General features: G+C 31.9%; 3 protein-coding genes and 1 long non-coding RNA gene across 4 annotated transcripts; 2 read left to right on the forward strand and 2 right to left on the reverse strand.

Moving 5' to 3' along the window:
- The first annotated feature begins 526 nt into the window (after positions 1-526).
- LOC100267248 (uncharacterized) lies at positions 527-4,442 on the forward strand. Its single transcript, XM_002282624.5, has 5 exons — positions 527-1,029; positions 2,061-2,366; positions 2,777-2,956; positions 3,084-3,302; positions 3,800-4,442. The coding sequence occupies exons 1-5, from the start codon at positions 595-597 to the stop codon at positions 4,181-4,183; spliced, it is 1,524 nt and encodes a 507-aa protein (XP_002282660.2). The 5' UTR covers positions 527-594; the 3' UTR covers positions 4,184-4,442.
- A 2,882-nt stretch (positions 4,443-7,324) lies between these two features.
- Positions 7,325-8,860, forward strand: LOC104879579 (uncharacterized). Its single transcript, XR_786012.3, has 2 exons — positions 7,325-7,731; positions 7,804-8,860. It is a non-coding gene; the product is annotated as an uncharacterized LOC104879579 (long non-coding RNA).
- A 2,293-nt stretch (positions 8,861-11,153) lies between these two features.
- On the reverse strand, positions 11,154-12,767 carry LOC100262090 (NAC domain-containing protein JA2L-like). Its single transcript, XM_059737252.1, has 3 exons — positions 12,437-12,767; positions 11,988-12,274; positions 11,154-11,868 (listed from the first exon to the last, which is right to left on the reverse strand). The coding sequence occupies exons 1-3, from the start codon at positions 12,690-12,692 to the stop codon at positions 11,191-11,193; spliced, it is 1,221 nt and encodes a 406-aa protein (XP_059593235.1). The 5' UTR covers positions 12,693-12,767; the 3' UTR covers positions 11,154-11,190.
- A 1,058-nt stretch (positions 12,768-13,825) lies between these two features.
- On the reverse strand, positions 13,826-18,520 carry LOC100250166 (phenylacetaldehyde reductase). Its single transcript, XM_010652922.3, has 6 exons — positions 18,292-18,520; positions 17,036-17,205; positions 15,568-15,759; positions 14,978-15,140; positions 14,627-14,813; positions 13,826-14,208 (listed from the first exon to the last, which is right to left on the reverse strand). The coding sequence occupies exons 1-6, from the start codon at positions 18,401-18,403 to the stop codon at positions 14,064-14,066; spliced, it is 969 nt and encodes a 322-aa protein (XP_010651224.1). The 5' UTR covers positions 18,404-18,520; the 3' UTR covers positions 13,826-14,063.
- Between the last annotated feature and the right edge of the window lie 2,658 nt (positions 18,521-21,178).

Consider the following 21,178-nt stretch of genomic DNA (forward strand, 5'->3'; position numbering starts at 1 on the left):
TACTTGATAGTTGATTTTTCTAAAAAATACTATCGAAAAAAATACTTTCATAGTAAATACTTTAAATAAAAATACCATCAAACGTTAGATAATTCTCTTAAAAATATTTGGAGATAAAATATTTTTACTAAAAACATCGAAAAATACAGTTTTGAAAACCTCATCATTTGTGTAATATATAATTGAAATATACATATGAAAATAAGATAATTATGATTTGATTTTCAAAAGGATGTTTCTAGTGTTATCTTTCGCAAAATTGTCATCTAAATAGTGAGGAAAAATTATTCAAAGCCTAACTAATAAACAAGAGTGATGGCTAAATTATGAATTCTTTTCAATGGATCCTTTTCATCGTTCTTCACCAAATAAATAATCCAAATTTAAATGATTTTATTATTTTTTTAATTTAAAAAAAAAGGAAAAAAAGAAGAAGAAAAAGATAGAATTTTGGTACAAAAAAAGTCACTAAGGTCCAAAAACTCACATTTCAAACTGAATTTAAAAACCAAAAAGTGGTATCTCTCTTACATATAACAGCAAGAGCAACTGCAGAGCAAGTAACAACCAGGAGAGGAGAGAGAGACTGAAGACATGTCAACAGCAACCAGAAGACTCAAATGGCATCCATCACCGCCAACTCCCAGCCCTAGAATCCTCAACCTCCCCCACCGCCACCGCCGCAGGCCCCCCAAGCCTCCCGCCGCCGACTTCCTCCTCCGCCGCAGCTGTCGCAGGGCCAAGCTCGAGACGCTTTTCCATCAGGAGCGAGCCTTCTCCAAGACTGTTCCCATTGTGGTGTTTGATTCTGGATGTGAGAGGAGAGAGAGAGTTGAGGAGGGGGAAGAAGAGGAGGAGGTTGTTGCGGTGGCGGAGGCGGAGGAGGAGAGGTGGAGAGTGGAAGCGGAGATACTGAGGGCGGAGTGCAATTTTCTGAGGATGGAGAGGGAGGTTGCGGTGAAGAAGTTGGAGAAGAGTAGGGTTCACATGGAGAGCGCTCTGCGGTCCGCTGTTCAGACTATCATTTCTGTTAGTTTCCTTTCTTCTTCTTCTTCTTCTTCTTCTTCTTCTTCTTTTTCTCTCTCTTTGTCTGGCTCAATCGGCTCTGTTTGGTTCCTGAGAAAGTGTAGAGAAACGTGAGAAATTTTGGGTCGGTGAATTTTCTCTATTTTGGACTATTCGGCTTGGTTGACTGACTTGAGTTGAGTTGGGCTGCTGCGAAACGTCAGGGCAGAAAGAAAGAAAGTTTAAACTTTTGAATTATATTTTCTTTTAAACACAAACAACAGAACCAGACGGAACAAGTTTTTTTTCTTTTCCTTGGTTTTCTCGGCAACCAACCAGAGAGTATAGTTATCTACCTGGTTTTAACTGCTTTATTTATCAGTTCTGTCTGTTGGTTTCTGTATCTCCTTTTACTTAGTTGTCTATTAATATCCTTTGGAATGTTTGCTCAGAAAATGCAACAAATTATAGTTTGATTTATTATTTATGGCTCTCAGAATACAATAACCTGCACTTATAGTTTATCCTTTTTTTTCCTGTGCTTTTCTCAGAATCCAAACAGAGGATTCTCCAATCTCAATTATTCCAATTAATCGATCAATTTTGTTTTAAACAGATTACATTCCAGTGTTTTTTGTTTAATCCAATTTATGTTGCTACTGCTTGGACATGGACGCTACATCTGTTACTCTCAGTTCAGGCTCGGAAATTTGGATCTTTGATTTTCACTATGGAACCTAGAAAACCGCCCAAGCCTATACTCTGTTTATTTTCTGACTCAATTGCTTCCAAATTTCATTCTCTTGTACCTTTTCAATGTCATAAGCTCCATTTTCCTGCTCAGAAAAAGTTGGAAAAGAAAATTGAAAAAATTTGGGATTTGATGAAGCTCAAAATTCAATTTAGTTGATCGTAGCTACTTGGCTTCGTTCAGTGTTTTATTTCTGCATTTTCTATTACTTTCCTTCTCAGTCTATTAGCTCTGCGATGTTCTTTGGCAAATTTCAATGACTATCGAGTTCATCTCAAATAAATAATTTTGTGGTGATTTGCAGGGGAAAAAGAAGATTTGTGAAGGAAAGAGTGTGAGCACAGTATTGGAGGAAGAAATTGAGGATTTGGCGGAGAAATTAGAGAAGTTGCAGAGGAGCTCAGATGCAAAGGATTTTGAGGTTAAGAAATGTAGTAATTTTGATAAACAGACATCTCTTCTGCAGAGACGGCTAGAGAAGCTTGGTGGTATATCAGATAAGTGTGTAAAGGAGATTCAAGAGATTGCTGAAGCAAGCTTGTCAATTAACACTAGTTGCAGTGTTGGCAAGAGTTCAGTTTCAAATCGCAGATGCAATAAATTCATGGATGTAAGATCTCTTTACCCTCTATTTGTTTACCAACTGAGGGAGAAAAGCTATATGGACACCAAAAAACTCAAATTTCGCTGGGGAAATATCGTATTAGAAGATTCAAATGGGTTGCTTGTTTGATTTATTTCATTGCATCCATCTGTCGGTTCATGGATGCTCTTGAATTCTTTTACCCTCCATTTAATTGCTAAGAAAACTAGTGCAAATAAATAAACTTTGGAATCCCATATTTTATGTCTGAATTAGTTTTTCATGAGTGAAGGAGAAAAAAAGAAAGAAAGAAAGAAAGAAAAGGAATTGGAATCCCAAATTGTTGGTCTTAGCAAAGAAGAAAATTATTTCATTCCTTTTTTTCATCATATGGTCTATGTGGAAATGCGTAATTTTGATTTGGAAAGACTGTGCAGGTGGAGATTCTGAGAAGGAAAATGGAGGGATTGTCAAGGGGGGTCTTGTTAGAGAGAATGAAGGAGGAGTATGGGTCAATGCTCTCTACAGAAAATTGTTCTATTGCCAGTTCTGCTTCCACATCTAGGCGAATCGAAGCACCTGATTCTTCTTCTTCCCCAGTACCGAAACCACATCAGGTAAAGACCTTATTCCTAACTTGTTAATTATTCCTACACTCTACACTGCTCTTTTTATTGATGTATTAGGATAGCTATGCATAATTGCTAGAGAACGATTTTAGAATTGAAAGAATTGCTTCTGCAGGAGACTGTGTCTCATGAAGAGCATGGGTGCTCAGGACGTTGCAAGGTTATAGTTCGGAGGATTATGGAGCAAGTTAGAACAGAGACAGAGCAGTGGTCTCAAATGCAAGAAATGCTGGAGCAGGTGAGGGAGGAGATGGAAGAACTGAATGCTTCTCGGGACTTTTGGGAAGATCGAGCTCTTGATTCTGAATGTCTAATCCAATACCTGCATTCTGATGTAAGACTTTCATACAAACACATTATACCCAATTGCTCTATGTTGTTTTCCTCTGAATGCAGATCTTGAATTTAGCTTATTGATAGCTAGGCTAGTTTGCTATCAGAAGGAGCTGCCTTGCTTGCTTCTGTTGTCATCTAATGTTCATATTGGACCATAACACCTAAACTCTAATGAAACAAACATTTAGTATCACCACCCTTGTGCTGTCTGTTTCTCGGAAAATTTTACCTTTCCAGGTCCTGCTTTTAAAGGCTAAAGCGATGTAAAAGGTGCAAGAGATGTAAGAATGGATAGAGCTTCCAACTTCATAAAACAAGCCTCAGAAACCTGTATATTTTATCACTTTGATGGTTAACTTTGTTGGGCCTTTTCTTCTGTTGATTACAAGTTTGGGAGAGAGGATAGTTCCTTAGACTTGCTTACACCATGCCTTTTGTATTATTTTATTCTCTAACAAGCTGTATCACTGAAGGTGTAATGTCGCTTTTCACTAGGTGGAAGAATGGAAGCAGAAAGCACTCTCTTCTAATGACAAGGCAAACGAGCTACAAGCACAAGTATTCATACTCAGCGAGGAGATCAACAACTTAAGGAAGGAGCAAAACAAAGAAGCAACAAGGACCACCGCACAAAATGAGACGGATAAACGGTTGTTAGTCTGTCATATGAAGGAAAATCACCAGGCTAACAGCAACAGCACCATGCAGAAGGAGCAGGTGTTGAGTGAAGGCAGGAGAAAAACATACACACCCAGTGCTGCTCTTCTGCCTCCAAGACGGTCACCGTTTCGGGAAATTGGTAATTTGGCTCCAATGCTAAGGCAGAATAGTAAGGCGATTTTCCCTTTGCATTGCCCTGAGCCTTCCAAGACAAGGTAAACCTTCAGAGGAAGAGGCAGAGTGAGATTCTCATACCCTGAATTCAGTGAGGAAACCAAATGCTGTATATATTTTCTTTTCCAACTGTATCAACTGTGTGAGACAGTGAGACTTCTTAGAGGGACAATTTTCCTTTGATCTAATTTCTAGCTTGCCCTTCAATGGGAGTCGATGTCATAGGTTTTTGCCCTTCCAAAACAGGGCAAGCTAAATCCAAAACTATTCTAACTCTTGAGAAAGTTTGAAACATTATTCTACAGGTCTGCTGTGCAGAAGTTGAATATGAATGGTTTGTGGGGTCACTATTTTTTCATCTGATTAGGTGGTCGGGTCCCATCCAAAAGATATGGGTAAGTAATCACGGCAACAAGAATGGCGGTGCATGTCGGGTATGTTGATCGTGACATGCACTTCATTGGTGGTGATCACTTTAAATGTACCTTAAAATGAAGTTTATATTCCGTTTATAGCAAAAAAATATGAATTTTTAAAAAAAAATTAATTTAAAATATTAATGGGTTTCCTTCAATTTAAAAAATATTAGAAAATTTGTTTCAATTAAAAGCAAATAATACAAAAAAGGTTCAAATGATCCCACCAATGGGTCTCATTCAAATTTTAAAATATTAACAAATTTGTTAAATTAAAAGCAAATAATACAAAAATAAATTAATTATTAAAATAATTTAGTAAGAGTACTTAAGAAATTAAAATTACTATAATGGTTTTACGGAAAATGGAAGAAGATCCATATCAAAGAACAAAAGTATTATCCAATGATAAATTTGATCGGAAGAATTAATGAGAAAAATGTAAATTTAAAATTTTCATTTTTAAATTTAATTTCATTATAATTTGGGTATGTGGGATGGAGCCTCATATGAATTTTGATGTTGGAAGTTAAAGTAAAGAGACGTGTGATGGTATTTATTAGATCATTTATGATGGAAGGGGAGTATTTTTAGAAAGGATTTGTTTTAATGAAATTCTTTTTTTTTTTCAGAAGGATTAATTTTATTTATTTTGTCATTTAATTTAAAATAATTAAAGTTATATTTGATTCCCAAAAATGTTGAGAAAAAAATAAAAAAGAAAAATAGAAGAAAAAAATTAAATGAAAATAAAAAATAAATTTAAAATCAATCAATTATTTTCATTTCCAATCTTAAATTCATTTATTTATTTATTTATTTTATATATAAAAATTATATAATTTAAAAATATATAAATTTCTAATTAATTTTAATTATATTTGATTTTTTTTTATAAAAATAAATATGAAAAAATTATTTTTTCTAATATTTTTCATAAATTAAATAAAACATAAGTGTATTTACTCAAATCAGAAAAAATGAATGAAATTTATCTTTTCTCCATCTTCAGTTTTTTCTTTTTCCAAATTTAGAAGAAATTCATTCTTATTTTCTATTTTCTTGAATTGAAATTGGGCAATTTTTTTTCTCATTAGGTGAATTTCACCAGCGAGGCATAATGAAAACATTTTTACAAAATAGGAATAAATATATTAATAAAAAAAAAGCCTAATTAATTAAATCCCTTTAAAGGGATTTGGCAGCAAGGCATGAACAGAATCCAAATGGACCAAAATAACCCATTAGGTGTACACGTGTTGCGAGACTATTAGTTACTACATCAATCCTACAGTTGTCGCCTACACTAGATCCCAGCTCCCTAATATACTCACCCTACAATTGGCCACGCAGACCGACAACGTTCGTCCGACCCATCAAAGCCTCCCCAAATCTTTCAACAAATGTGAGTTTCCTTGATTCTCTCTATATCTCTATATATATATTTTAGATAGAACATGGCAACCAAGTACATCATTGGCTCTGTTGTTGGAGCCTTTGCTTTGGCCTATGCATTCGACTCTGCTATTTCTGATCGTAAGCTGTTTGGAGGTGAGTTTGGGTGATTTAATTTCAAACATTCAAAATTTGAATGCTCCGATCGTGTGTAAATGACTGATTTATTATTATTATTATTTAAAACAACCAGGATCAAGTCCCAAAACTGTTAAGGATGAAGTGTGGTGGGAAGAAACTGACAGGAAGGCCAAGGTGTGGCCCCGCACTGCAGGGCCTCCCGTTGCATTGAACCCTATCACTCGCCGTTCTGAAGCTTGAAGCCTCGTCATCTTATCGGGACACCATTGCTATGTCTATTTTCAAATAAATGTTCATGGGGGGTTTCCAAGTTGTGTTGGCCCACCCCTTTATGAAATCACAATATTTGGCCTGTTTGGTTTCCATGAAATCTCCTCACCATGGACCACTGTCTTGCTATGCCATGTGCGTTGCAGTGGAGAATCTTGACTTATTGAGTATTTGGGTATTCCATATTTTGTTTCTTTTTCATTGGTCTTATTCAGCATGGTTGAGGATTAATGGTTTAGGCCTTCAAATCCCGTCTTTTCGGATTGGTGTGCTTAGAAATATCGTTCGACCCTTCAATGCATTTGTTGATCAGAGCTCCCTTGAAGCCCTAGGCCATAAAGGCCAAAGCCAAAGCATGCAAAAACATGGAAACATAACCCTTCAATCCATCTGATTCCAATGCCTTAAACATAGTCTAAAGATAGTGAAATGTTTTAGCTTTATTTATCTTCATTTTCAACTTTTTGACTCAGCAAACAAAGCATCAATCTGACAAACCATATATTGAGCAAAGAAGGAATCAAATTCTCCTTTCTCCTTTCTTTTTATGTTGTGGGCTGTCTACTCGTTAATTTCTTTCTCATAAATTGACCCAGAATAGCACTACAAATAATAAATATACAATTTGTGGTTTGGTCAGATCACACTCACCTTAACCAAAAAAGGGACTTTGGCCTGATCAAGGGGTCTTTCCATTATTGACAGCTTTAGTAATGTATCAAATTGGTTTAACGCATGGTTCTAGCTTAAATGGTTAAGACTACATAGTTTGCTATGATAACACCAAAGGAAAATGACTTATTCATCGAAGTTGGTGAACTACTAGGTTTAAATTTTTATTTTTTTTAATAATTTAATAATAAAAAAGAGGATGTGGGAAGCATGGTCTGGAAGTAAAACTCACGCCTATGCACTTTATTCAAAGTGTGAGGTCTAAAGTCTTGGGTGTGTGTGTGTGAAGATATCAAGTGGGAAATGTAAGAATGCATCAGTGCCCATGTGCTTGCTTGCATCATGGTGAAACCTAGGGCCCTTGGTTGCTCTTTAAATACTCCCAAATTAGGGTTCATTTTTCCTGACAACCCACCAATCCCCCTTTTTCTCTATATCTGTCTTGGGCTTTCCCTTCTTTGACCTTGTGTTTCCAAGGGGAAATGCCCAAGTGATGCCCTCAATTGCTGCAGAAGTTCTGATCAATAAGCTGCTATCCCCTTTTCCTCTTCAATAAATTGGGTGGATCTATGGTTTCAAAACCCTAGATTTAGAGTAGCTCAACAGGGACCATGCCCTTAGATGCAGGAGGAGAAAGGCTGATATTCAAGATTTTGCCACTCTTTTAAGTTGTAGATCTGGTTTCAAGAACAAAATCAGGTATGCAGCTTCTTTTCACCTTTAGATCTCACTTGGTTTTTCATCTTAAGTTGGGTCATTGGGTGGTGATAGGGATCACAGGGAGGCTAGATCCAGTTATGTCCAAGGAGATTGAGTTGGAGAAATGGTTTGGATATTATTTCATGATTGGAATGGAGGGTCTTGGGAAATATAACCGAGCCGAATGGGTGGTCTAAGCAAGCGGGTAATGCAAATTTTCCAATATTAAGTGCGTTAAACATGCCTTTGCATTTAACTAGGAGTGTTGAGAGCATGTGAAACAGTTGCATCAATCATGGGTACTACAACTTTCATTCTGATTATGTATAGTTGAAAGAAGTACCATTTAGCAGCAAAGACGCTCGGAGATATGTGTTTATAAGGAATGCATTTCGATTCGCTTTAAGATGAGTCATAATCAATTGTCATCATACGAGGATTAATGGTGAAATACTACTCTTTTGTTTATAAATGACAATTGAGCAGTATAAATCGATACAATTGTGGATGGCACAAGATGTCGATCTACCATTTGGCTTGTGTTAAAGAGGATGTCATCTTCTGTGATGAAGAGGATGCCATTTTTTACTATGACACTAAGATATCCTTGAACACTTCAAGATTCGCATTTTATAAATTTAGCAATGCATTTGATAAATTCAATAAGGTAAATTGCAAGAAGCAACTCAATGGTTAACAGTGCGGGTTTAGAGGTTTCTATGGACTTGCGCAATATTCTTCTTTGCAAATACAGTACAGATTTAGAGGCTTCTATTGGCACACTCGACATTCTTCTTTGCAAATATCAAAAGACCGGGGAAATTTGAGGAGGGTTTGTATGAATGTAAACTGATAGCTCATCTCTTTTATGTATGAAACTCTTTCCAATTTTGTGTATACTGGAAGGGATGCTGTCTCTTTCCCTCTTCTTGAATGAGGATACCTTTCTCCATTTTTAGGATGTAAACAGGAGGGCCCGACCCTCTTGACTTTGATTCTGATAAGATTTGGGCAAGGCTTGGGCCGGGCTTAGCCCAAGTTTGGAATTTGATTCCTAGCCCAAGTCAGGCCCCAGACCCAAGAACTAGTCTATAAACCAAAATAAAGAATATGACAAGATTTTACACAATCGTCAATTTTTTAAGGGGTTGAACTTGAATATACCATATTTTAAAGGACCTTTTTAGGGGATGGTTTTTATTGGGCCTGTGTGCCGATGAACTCCGGCTTCAAAGATCATCTCCAACCATTACGGGCTCATAGACAGAGCTGGAGCCGGGCTAAGAAATACAGGGCAATGACCTCTTCTCAATCCTCTTAGTTTACTACTCCATTCATAATCTTTCATATAATCAAGAAATAACACAATATTCAGCTTAAGTAGAAAGAGAAACTCATAGCTTGATTGGTTCTTAATAACAATTTTCCATCATTTAGGCTATGTTTGGTTTGGAAAATGTAAGGGAAAACACGAGGAAAAGACAACATAAAGGACAAATGGAAGAAAATAAAAAGCGAGAAAAAATAAAAATAGATTTAAAATTAATAAATTATTTTTACATGTCACTTTAAACCTATTTCACTTATTTTTACTTTCCCATATAAAGATTAAATAATTTAAAAATATATAAATTTTTAATTAATTATATATTATTTTATATAAGACAACAAAAAATGATAAAATCATTTTCCTTAACATTTTTTTTCTTTCCTTAATATTTTTCGAAAATCAAACATAACTTTTAAGGTACAAAACTTTATTTAAAAATTCAAATATAGAAAATAGTTTTTCAAGAAATTTTTGGTTCTTAGAAAATATGAGAGAAAATGTGATGGTAAGAAAATAGAGAAGAAAAGTGAAAAAGAAATAAAAAATAAATTTAAAATCAATAAATTATTTTATATGCTACTTTAAACTTATTTTATTTATTTTGTTTCTTCCATATAAAGATTAAATAATTTAAAAATATATAAATTTATAATTAATTTTAACTATACTTATTTTTTTTTTCTTATTTTCCATGTTGAAATCAAATATGAGAAAATAATTTTTCTTAACTTTTTTTTTTCTTTCCTTAATAGAGAACCAAACATAGTGTTATAGTTGTTTCCCAATGACAAAGCCAGATATTCTAGCATAGTTAAAGTGAGAAATTCTAGTTACTTTAATTGCAAGATGAGAAATATGGGTTTTGAGATCAATGTTTAAGAGTACGAGGCATATCCCATATTTCTTATCTTGTATGTGAAAAAAAAAAAAAAAACTGAAAGAATAAAAATTTAGATAAACATGAATATTAAATAGATTTTATAAAATATTTGTTTGTTTGTATTTTTAATTTTATTTAACATTAATAAAATTAAATTTATTTGAATCCTAATATAAATAAAATAAATCTAAAAAAATATTTTTTTTATAATTTTGTATTTAATGTTTTATTAAATTTTTTGGTTGTAGATTATGTATTTGTTTAATTTTAAGATTTTTTAAATGTTTAAATTTTTAGGTTTAATCAAGTACTTGTTAATTCATGAATATGTACATAATTATTCAAATATATATTATTCAATTCTTGATAAAATTTAATTTTGTTTAAATATTTGATTTTTTTTTTTTTTGTATAAGTAGGTTATTTTTAGTTTAGTTTAAATATTTTTATAAATTTTTATATTTTTAAGTTTAATCAAATATTTATTAATTTAAAGTTGGCTTTTAATAATGACATTATACATACATTATAGATTATTTTTAAATAAAAATTTTATTTCTGTAAAGCAATTTATATTTAATTATTTTTAAAAAATTCAAAAAAATTGTTAGTGAATTTATTAAATTTTTCTAAAAGTTCTCTGACAAAATTTTTCTAAAAATTATTAAAATTTGTTGGTCAAATTTCTTATTATCTTTTCTAAAAAAAAAAATGGCAAACATTATTTGAATTTTTTCGTGGAAAGTATAAGGGAAAGAAAAAAAATGTTGAGAAAAATTATTTTCGCATATTTGGCTTTCCTATGAAAAATAGGAAAGAAAGTTAAATATAATTAAAATTATTAATAAACTTGTACATTTTTAAATTATTTAATTTTTATATAGAAGAATGAAATAATTAAATAAAAAAGTTTGAAATAGTATATAAAAATATAATTTATTTATTTTTAATTTTCTTTTACTTTTTCTCTCTATTTTCTTTACTTGATAAACTAAACATAGCCCAAGTAAAAAGTAAAATCTAAGACTTTCTTTTGTTATTTAATTTAATATTTTATAAATTCTTCTTTTCTTTTATAGTTAATATTAATAATTACTTATTTTATTGAATGATACCCATGTTTCCATTTCTAAAATATGAAATTTTATTTATATAATATAACATCAATAGATATATATAACATCAATGATATGTAATCCTATACCTACTCTATATAATATGCTCATGCAACAAACATCAAGCATAACTACTACAATTGCTGTCCATCATGGTTGTTTCCTCTAGGCAGCAAACGGCTGCCATAGTTGCCAGTCGTGTTCGAAGAGTACCTCTGGGCATCATTGTTGCCATAATAAATCCCCGGGTTTCCATAATGAATTGAAGCCAAGCCAGGGTGGTTGCCAAAATCTGTAAATCCGGTGAAGCCATTGTTGCCAAAATTAATATTCCTTGCATCAAAACTGTTGTTGACAAAGGCGCCATTCATTATATTAAAGTTATCCTGACCCTGACCTCCACATTCATTCCCGACACAGTGTATAGACTGTTGAGAAGTGGGCCACGGCATCATGACACGAGGGTCCGGGACGGGGAATTGGGTATAGCCAACTCCTTGGAAGGGGTTGCTTTGTAGGGAAAACTGGTCATGTCCTTGCGGGGTTTGGAAGATTTCAGTTGTGGGCTGTGGCTGTTGGGTTTGGAGAGGCATCTGGCTGCTATTATAATTATATTGGTGATTAATCCTATCTTCTCCGGAATCCATTCCGCCACCAACTGTGGGATGATCATTGGCCTCATTAGGGTTAAGCTCAAGTCTTGGAATCTTAGAGCTTGATGAGCCTGATTCATCAAGCCCAGACTCATGCCGTGATCTTTTGGAGATCCTTTCCTCTTTCTTATATATTTTGCATAGAACACAGTCATCCAACTGCAAGCAACAAACAAACAAACAAACAAGAAACATCATGATATATATTAGTCTGTAAAAGCGTATCTTAACATACAATATAGAATAAATATAAAAAAAAAAAAAAACTTAATATATACCCTCATATCATTGACACCACTTCTGCTTGGGGGCTTTGGAGGTTCAGCAACTCTGAATTCATGCATCATCCAGTTCGTTTTGACTCCGTCACGAGGACCTCCTCTGTAGAAGACTAAAGACTTTCGGTACCCCACCTTGCAATCCTCAAATTTGATCTCTTTATCAGCACCGGTGGCCTTCCAGTGTCCATTTGTGATTGACCTATTGGGACGTTGCCCATTTGGATATTTCCTGTCCCTTGGAGTGAAGTAGAACCATTCATCATTCCCGCAGGGCTCGTATCTCGCTGAGTAAAAATCAATCAAAATAAAAATCAATTCATATTTGCAAATAATACTAAAGAGAAGTAAAACCATGCTAAAACCCTAGTTCAAAACATCTTTGCAGACCATTTAAACTTAAAAATAAAAAACAATTCACATCCGCAAATAATACTAAAGAGAAGAACCTGCAAGTTCCTCAGGATCATAAGCATAGAGATTGACTTCTATGATCTTGTTCGGTGGCAATGGCTGATGATCAACCTTCTTCCTCAAGTAATAAACTATTGTCTCTGCATCCGTGGGATTAAATCTATACCCTGGTGGTAAAGAATTAAGATCAAAAAGCTCTCTATCTTCACTACGATTATTCTCCACTTCTTCTACTTCTCCCTCTGTTGCTGTTGTTTGTAGACTTATATCCTCACCAAGTTCTGAATACATTTTCTTGAGACTCGGACTGAACCCAGTTTCAGTTTTCTCTTCTTCTCTCGTCTCCTTCAAGGGATTCTTGCTTTAGATTCAGCCTGAATTTTCTCTTCTATGTCGTCTCCTTCTAGTAAAGATCCAATATAATACGAGCAGGACTTGAGGTCAAGGAGTAGTCCAATTTGAAATGAATTAGTATTGGTGGTTACTTTTAGAATTTGTTATTTTTTTTTTTAATTTTTGTGATTGGTTGGAAAAGATAGGATGTGTATCTTGTTATTTTTTAAAATTTTAAATTTTAAATTTTAAATTTTAATGAAAGTTTGTGCTTATCTTATATTTTTTTATTTCATTTAATTATATTAATCCTAATTTTCATCTCGTGGCACGATCAAATTGGTCGAGAAACATTGCCCTGATTCCAAGTATTTTGAGATAAAAACTCAATCTCAAAATTGAACTTTGTAATTCTATTATTTTTCACTTTTGCCGGGCTTTAGGACTCTAAAAGAAAAATAAAGTGAAAACATACACTGAGGATTGAAATGCGCAATATATGTTGTAAAATTTATAAATTGTAATTATAAATATATTTTATTTATTATAGTATAAATTAATTAAAACAAAATTATTATAAATTAATTAATTTTAATTATCTTATTATATTTTATATACTAATTAAATACAAAAAAATTTATAAATAAAATATTAATAAAAAGTAATTATCTAAATATCATTGTTTTTTTTTTATCTTTTTATATATTAAAATTAAATATATTACAATTTTAGAATTATCGTGTTTTTAGCTTAGTACATTATTGTCTAATATCACAATATATATATTATTACTTATTTTATTTTATTTTATTTTAATTCTTTCAATATTTTTATAAGTTTTAATCAAATTTTCGTTTCAAAACTAACATTATAATATATTTGTATAAAAACCGATATTTTCATCCTTGGTAGCACTATATGAATCCATTTATGCAACGTTGGAATTTGATAATACATAAAGTAATATAAGCCTCGTTTGGCATAACATTTGAATTTAGTAGAAGATGTAGAATAATAAATATAAATAATTTCTAGGATATCGACATCCATTGAAAGAGTACAGTGAAACCCAGGTTATATGAGAGTATAAATCATACAAATGTAGGCATGTTATGATTAACTCTGCTTTTCTATACATACAACTTTGGTCTTTAATTTTATATCTAGATATTATCTTTAAAATATTTTTATCAAAAGGAAAATTCAGAGCATTTTAGGAACAGTTTCACAAACTGATAATCTCAAATCTCAGAAACATCAACCATAACAAAAGGCTGAGGACGATAAGGGTGGCCACCATTTCTTATTTGGAAGACTAACAGTCGAGATTTAGGGACTTAAAAATTTCTTCTCCTTCAAGCTTTCCACCGTTTCCTTGAGGCTTTCTTCCAAGGGAATGAACTCAATGCCCAAGCTTTTCGCCTTTTCCTTGGAGATCTGGTAGGTTGGCATAAAAGGGTGGTCATCTGCACACCTGCCATAGTTATTTAACAAACAAATTACTAATTAGGAAATCATTTTAGTAATGTAAGGACCCAAAATGTTTATCAATCATATGAGCAATGGCAGATATCACAAACACTACGAGCTTCAAATAAGAATGTGAGGTAAACCAAAAGATCTGGTCACTATTCTTTTGAAAAGCTAGACTAGAGATTGAGATCAATGGCAGATGGCAGTTTGGTTCAAGTTGGAGTAGCAGTTGAATGCAAGTTGCCCTGTGAAATCACTTCATTGAACAAACTCGAAGATATTAATTTCTATGGAAAAGGAAAAAAATAAATGAAAACCATCGAACCCGACAAACAGAATGACTTGTTTATTCAAGAAGGTGAAACAAGGAAGCATGTTATAGTGCAAACTCATATGTGAACAGGGCAAGTCTATCTTACTTCACTGGAAGCTGGAAGTCAGGAAAAAGGTCTTTCAGAATCTTCACGATCTCTGAGTAGTGTACAGTTCTCTCAGCCAGACAATATCTTCCATTGGCTGAAGGAATCTCAAATGCTTGAATATGTGCCTCAGCTACATCTTTAACATGAACCCATCCCATGGTGAAATTGGGAAATATCTGTGCTCCTGCCATAGAATAAAAAAAGACGTGAACAAAACAGGGGAAGATGAATATATTATAATTTCTCCCTTCTCAAAGATTCAAGAAGAGGAGAATATTTAATCAGTGAAGCAGAGATATGGTTGGTCATGTTTAATAAATATGAACTAACTGGTAAAGAAGAAATTACCATTTATTAAGTTCAAAATCGTAGCAGCACTTGCGTTAAGTGTTGGCTGTAAGAGAGGACCGATCACCATTGCTGGGTTTATTGTAACGATGTCCATACCTTTCTCTTTTGCAAATTTCCATGCAGCCTCCTCAGCCAAAGTCTTAGAAAGCGCATACCAGTGCTGGAAGAGAACAGAAAGGGAGAAGAATATTCTACATTAATCAAATGGGTCATTGCCGAATACAAATTTGTATGTTTGTTCCTTCTCTTCCAGAAAAGGTACAAGCCCTGTGGGAAAGAAAATATATGATTTGTGGACTAGATATAGAAGATTGGCTAATGCATACAACTTCAGTTTCTCGGTGTTTTCCTGCCTATGCAAAATACACAAAAACCATAAACATTAAGCGGAAGTAAATTTGGAGGAATCGACTGTTCAAGAGAAGGAATTGTCTGACTCATCAATTGATCAACAAAAGAATTACATGTTCAGATTCTCATTAATCTCATCATGGCAATATCCAAGGTTCAGTCTTCATAAACATCTCTTTTTTTCCCACATTTAATCCTACCAAAGAAGAGAGAAGAATCATAGCATAGACACATACCTTCATCTCCTTGCAAATATCTTGATTTGAAAACCAAGTCTCATCAACTACAATCTCAGGAGTTCGGGGTTTTCCACTGTATACAACTGCAGCTATAGAAGATGTTACAACCACTCTTTTCACTGTAGGGGTTTTTGCACATGAACTGAGGACATTAAGTGTTCCCTTCAGAGCAGGATCAATCAATTCTGCCTGAAATGAGGGAAATGGTACTGATAAATGTTAAATATTCAACCCTGCTTACTAGAGCTAAGATAGTAGAGGCTCCTATCTTACAAAAATGGACAAATGAAATAAGGCATTGCATTCTGAAACAATCATCAAATATAACCAAATAGAAGAAGCCAAAACAACCAACAAAACCTACTAATTCACTAATAGCATGAAAGTTTATGAACTATGGTAACGACCTAATGAATTAATATCTAAATTAAGCAAACATCAAAACAGATTCTGATATTTCTTATCTGAAATATTATTACAAATATCTAACTGCCAACTTAGTCTCGTAAGTAGGAAGGCATATTCTAAAAGGCATTCTAATGGCAATATTGTTCATCCTTTCAAGAATTAGATAAGATAACACTGTAATCTGCAGATGCAATCTTACCAGCCATTATGTTCTGGATCCCATAAGAACTCCATAAAGATTTACCCAAAACACAAAAACAACAATCTTTTATTCCCTAGATGCAGAAAGTATTTGCCCCAATATGCACTTCTGTTAGTAGCACTTCTATACTCATATCCAATGTCAGCCATGAAGTTTAGCCATGATATGAGCTCAAGCAAGGTGATCAGTTCTTCCCATTCCCATTCATCACCATATGTTATGAATATGCATCTATACACCCATATCAGAAACACTCATACAAAATATTATAATCACCTGTCACCAGCACTAAATTTTTAATATCCTAGGCTCAGGTTTAATCAAATTAATGGTATTAATTATTGATCCACTAATACATCTCAATTTCACCAATGACTTGGAATATCAATAAATAGTTTTAACATTGACATCTCCAACTACATCTAATAAACTATCTAAGACACGTCAAAATATCTTTCCATGTTGATACTTTTGCATCCATAACTCCATATTTTGAGATGAAATAACAAGGATTAACAATGAATAAGGTTACAGTTCCACTGTTTGTTCTGCTTTTGGTTTACAGGCTTTATTACCGGACCGGCAGGCATGTAAAAGGGGAAAGCTTCTAGGTAGGTTTCCCAACTAAGGTTTAGGAAGGAGTTGTTCCATTGGTACCATTCCTGCTTCTCTTTTACCTACATATTACATAATCCACAGATAATTGAAAAGAGGCTAAAACAGAATATTGTTTTCGGTACCGATACTTCATTCCTTGCTCAAGGCTAAGTTGGTCAATCAAATCCATCCCCTTTTATCAATGTTAGGAAACAATAGCAACAATTAAGCCAACAGTAATAAGGTTAAGCAATGAACCTGTGGATCAGTGACTCCATAGTAAAAGGGGGACGCTGTATGAAAAACACCAACACAACCTTCCACTATAGAATCAAAGGAACCTTCTTCCAGTAAGTTTGCTTTGAACAAATGAAGTCTCTCTTTTGCTCCATCAAGGGAAAGTAAATGCTCTGTCTTCTTTGGATCATCTGCATGAAAATAAAAGAACTCTTGAATTAAAACACTGGTAGCCATAGCAAAGTTCATATAAGCTGAGCAAATATACAGTTTTTCCAACACCTTAATTAACTGAAAAATGAGAACATGAAAGCAGGGTTTTCCACTAATGAAGAATTGGACATACTGACAACCGGGAGATAGAATGCCTTTTCATTTTGAGTTGCATCAAAGTATGCTGCAACTGTATCATGCTGCATTTCAAGGACAGTGCGTCTGGCAGATTTTATACATTTTATGAACACATATACCATGTTGATACAGAGAATTTAATGTCCTCAAACAAGAAATTCAATGGTTATTTTTAATTTCAACCACTGACCACCTGTAATAATATGAGTACATAATTGATCAAATTCAAGCATTATCAATACATCAATTAGATTTATATCTTCAAAGAATCACAAATTCAATTTTCTTTAATTTTGACATGTAAATATGTTCTTGTTCTTTTTCCTTTTCTTTCTTTTACCTGCAACTTTATTTCTGCTTTAAGTTTAACAAGTAAAATATTAATTAGGTGATTAAAGTTACAGGAAAACTTTTTCCGGGGCACATTCTCTGGAAACAAACAGCGAAATTGCAGAAATATGAATGAGCATTTCCCTGACATGAGGCAATGATCTACTCGTTCCAACAGGAAGAAAAAGATCGCAAAAAAAAAAGGAACAAGCCCATCTTCCCAAAATGCAAGTTAATCACTTGAAAAAGAAAATCAAAAACTAATCAATGGTGTAATGAAATAGTAGAATATAAAAATCTGAAATTTCACTGATTTCCATAACCTGAGACACTGTTACAGGGGTTTCAAATCTGGTAAATAACTTCCAAGGAGGGAAAAATCACACAAAATTCAAAAACCCATCTTCCAAAGAAAGACGATTGAATCTCTCTGAAATGGTGAACCAAACAACAAAGATCAGAACCCATAAACAAGAACTGATAATACAAAGCAAACACAGGAAACCCAGAAAAGGGAAGAGAACCCAGAACCAATAACAAGCGATACAAATTAAAAATGGGAACCCCAGATAAAAAGAATCAAGAGTGATACAGACTTGGGTCTCGAACAGAGGCCTTGACAGTGTAATCACGTTGGAGAAGAAGCTTCACAAGCCATGAAGCTATGTATCCTGATGCCCCCGTCACACACACCACCCCACTGCTCATTTTCTTCTCTCCTCCTCCTTCCTTTTCGGTTCTTCCTATTCGATTCCTTGAGTCAACACCAATCCGGCTGACACAGTTAAACTATGATATTAGTATAATAAAAAGGAAGGTGGGACAATTGTGTTTTGTACGGTTAGGTACAGTACGTATAAGTAGCATAATTGATGGTGGTGGATATAAAATATCAAGACACCATTATACTTTTTAAAATTATTTTATATCTTAATATTTAATAAATTTTTTTATCGTAAATCATTTTTTAATAATTATTCTTAAATTTTATCATTGTTAGAAAACTAAGTTTTTTTAAAAATAAATTTAACATATTTTTAATTATTTTTTATATACATAATTTTAAATATATATATTTTTCAAGATATTTAATTTTTAAATAATAATAATAATAATAATTTATTTTTATTTTAAAAAAAAATACGTATTTTTTTCCAAATTACTAAATTATATTAAATTTTATTGAGGTTTACAAAATGAATAAAATTTAAATTAATATTTTTCTACTCTTTTTTTTCATAGTCAGTAAAATTATTTTTGAAAAGATAAAAAATTCATATTCTTCTTAATTTTCACACTTTATTTGGATCTTGAGTTTAAATGGTAAACTTATGTGAACCAAAACTTAATTTTTGGGTCTAACTGGTCCAAAACACAATTGTCCTAAAAAAAAATTTATTTGATGTTTCCAAAACAAGAGAGGCTATACCAAAATTGTATTTTTCATTACCCTTTTTAATCAAATAACCTAATAACAAAATTTTATATTATTAATTTTATTTTATTTTAAATATATGCCAAAGTATTCAATATATTTATGGCAGGTGGGCAATCCTCATGATCAACAGATGTCGACATTTGAAAAATAAAAAATTTAAAGGGTTGAAACATTAATAGAAAAAGAAGGAAGGTTTGAGAAATTAATAAAAAAAATTATTAAGTTTAAATTAATAATTTCAATATATAAATAATTTAAAATAAAAAAATTAAAATTATTTTTTAAGTGTTTTCAACATGATCTTTTATCTCATATAATAACAATATATATATATATATATATGCCGTACGATAATTATAAAATATATAAAAAATTCTAAAAAAATGTTGTCTTTCAAACATAGGAAAATTATATTTTAAAAATAATATCATTATATTAAAATTTAATGAAATTTTTATTGATTACTTTTAATGAAAATAAAGGATAAAACTAAAAATAAATTTAAAATATAGAAAATATTGGTTTTTATTTAAATTTAACTTATTCAATTATAAAATATAAACATTAAATTAAATTATAAAAATTAAAAAGAATATAACTAAAAGTCTATTAATATCTTTATTGTGCTTTCTTTTAATTTTTTGTTATATTGCTTATATAAGATTTTTTATGATTTTTCTAAATAAAAAGGTAAAAGCAGAAGAAGTTACATCTCAAAATCTGATAAAAAAAAAAAAAAAAAGGTGTTACTTTAATCATTTCCAAATACCTTTTTTTGTCTTATAATTTTTTTTAATATATATATGTATGATAGTTAAAATAGATGATATTGATAGTATTAAAATGTTTTAAAAAATTACGTTTGTTTTAAAAATGAAAAGTTTTTATCATGCTCTTATTCTATTGCTAAAATATAAATATAAGAAAATGATTATAATAATAATAATAATATGAAAATAGGGAAATAATTATTTTAATAACTATAATAATCTCATGAAAAAAGAAGAAGAAAATATTTAAAAAAAAAAATAAAACGAAATTGAAGAGGTGAAACAAATGTAACATTAAGACATCAAAATGAGAGAATTATAAGTATGAGATTGACAATATATTCACTTTTCTTTATTTTTTTTTTAAGAGTATTTTTATCTTTCATATTTCATATTTTGAGCATCAATTATACTAAATATGCCGTCTTTAGATTCATTATCTCCTTTAGCTATACCTAAAGTATAATTATTCCTTATTTTTTTTATAAAAAAAGTATTATATTTCTATTACTATATGATTTATAAATCCAAAATTTATGAATCTAATAAAGTATTAATACACTTTGATGTCCTAAAAGATAAAAGATATTTCAAGTATGTGATGATTCTCAGAAAGAGTTGAATGGAGAAAAACGAAATAAGGTGATGATGTAATTATTGATCAAAACCACCATTATAGATTAGAAACTTTTTTATCGAGAGAATTCTTAAAACTTCCTTGAAAACCTCGGGTTTTTGTTTTAAATATATGTAGGGTCTTGATATGTTGCCCAAAAATACCTTTTTAATAATATGAAGTTTAAGCTTTCTTTTAAAACTTATGTTCAATCTAATCCGTATTATCTAGTAGATATCATGTTGCCTTGTTTATTATTATTACTATTATTTTTAAAAATTTTCAAGTGAAATCATATTTTCAAAATGCCATAACATGTTTTCTAACACACAAAAAACCACAATTCATATTTCCAAAATACATGAAAAATATGAACTCCAATTGTGATATTTATTTTGACAAAGGGCTATTTTGGTCCAAAATTTAAATATTTAAGTATTTATAAAATTGTTAATAAATTATTACCAAAAGCTTACCAAAGGATTTGTAGAACTTTCTTCTTCTTCTTCTTTTGTTTTGAGGTTGGAATGGATTCAAACCACAGAAGCAGCCCATAGAGACACTAACCCTGAGTAGGAACTAAAATCATATGCAAGATTCAGTTGACATTGATTCCATGATCTGCTCAGAATGTTTATACACACTCTGCTGATTTGTTG

This window comes from Vitis vinifera, chromosome 6, assembly GCF_030704535.1.
Source record: "Vitis vinifera cultivar Pinot Noir 40024 chromosome 6, ASM3070453v1".
Lineage (NCBI taxonomy): Eukaryota > Viridiplantae > Streptophyta > Magnoliopsida > Vitales > Vitaceae > Vitis > Vitis vinifera.

Bases quoted from the DNA above. Each gene is read 5' to 3' on its own strand.
- LOC100267248 (XM_002282624.5), top strand. From the start codon at position 595: ATGTCAACAGCAACCAGAAGACTCAAATGGCATCCATCACCGCCAACT. The intron at 1,030-2,060 runs GTTAGTTTCCTT...GGTGATTTGCAG, and splicing joins CTGTTCAGACTATCATTTCT to GGGAAAAAGAAGATTTGTGA. The intron at 2,957-3,083 runs GTAAAGACCTTA...TTGCTTCTGCAG, and splicing joins CAGTACCGAAACCACATCAG to GAGACTGTGTCTCATGAAGA.
- LOC100250166 (XM_010652922.3), bottom strand. From the start codon at position 18,403: ATGAGCAGTGGGGTGGTGTGTGTGACGGGGGCATCAGGATACATAGCT. The intron at 15,141-15,567 runs GTATGTGTCTAT...GTTCTCTTCCAG, and splicing joins ATATTTGCAAGGAGATGAAG to CACTGGTATGCGCTTTCTAA. The intron at 14,814-14,977 runs GTAATTTCTTCT...ATTCTATGGCAG, and splicing joins GATTTTGAACTTAATAAATG to GAGCACAGATATTTCCCAAT.
- LOC100262090 (XM_059737252.1), bottom strand. From the start codon at position 12,692: ATGTATTCAGAACTTGGTGAGGATATAAGTCTACAAACAACAGCAACA. The intron at 12,275-12,436 runs GTTCTTCTCTTT...ATTTTTACTCAG, and splicing joins TGATCCTGAGGAACTTGCAG to CGAGATACGAGCCCTGCGGG. The intron at 11,869-11,987 runs GTATATATTAAG...TGTTGCTTGCAG, and splicing joins GTGGTGTCAATGATATGAGG to TTGGATGACTGTGTTCTATG.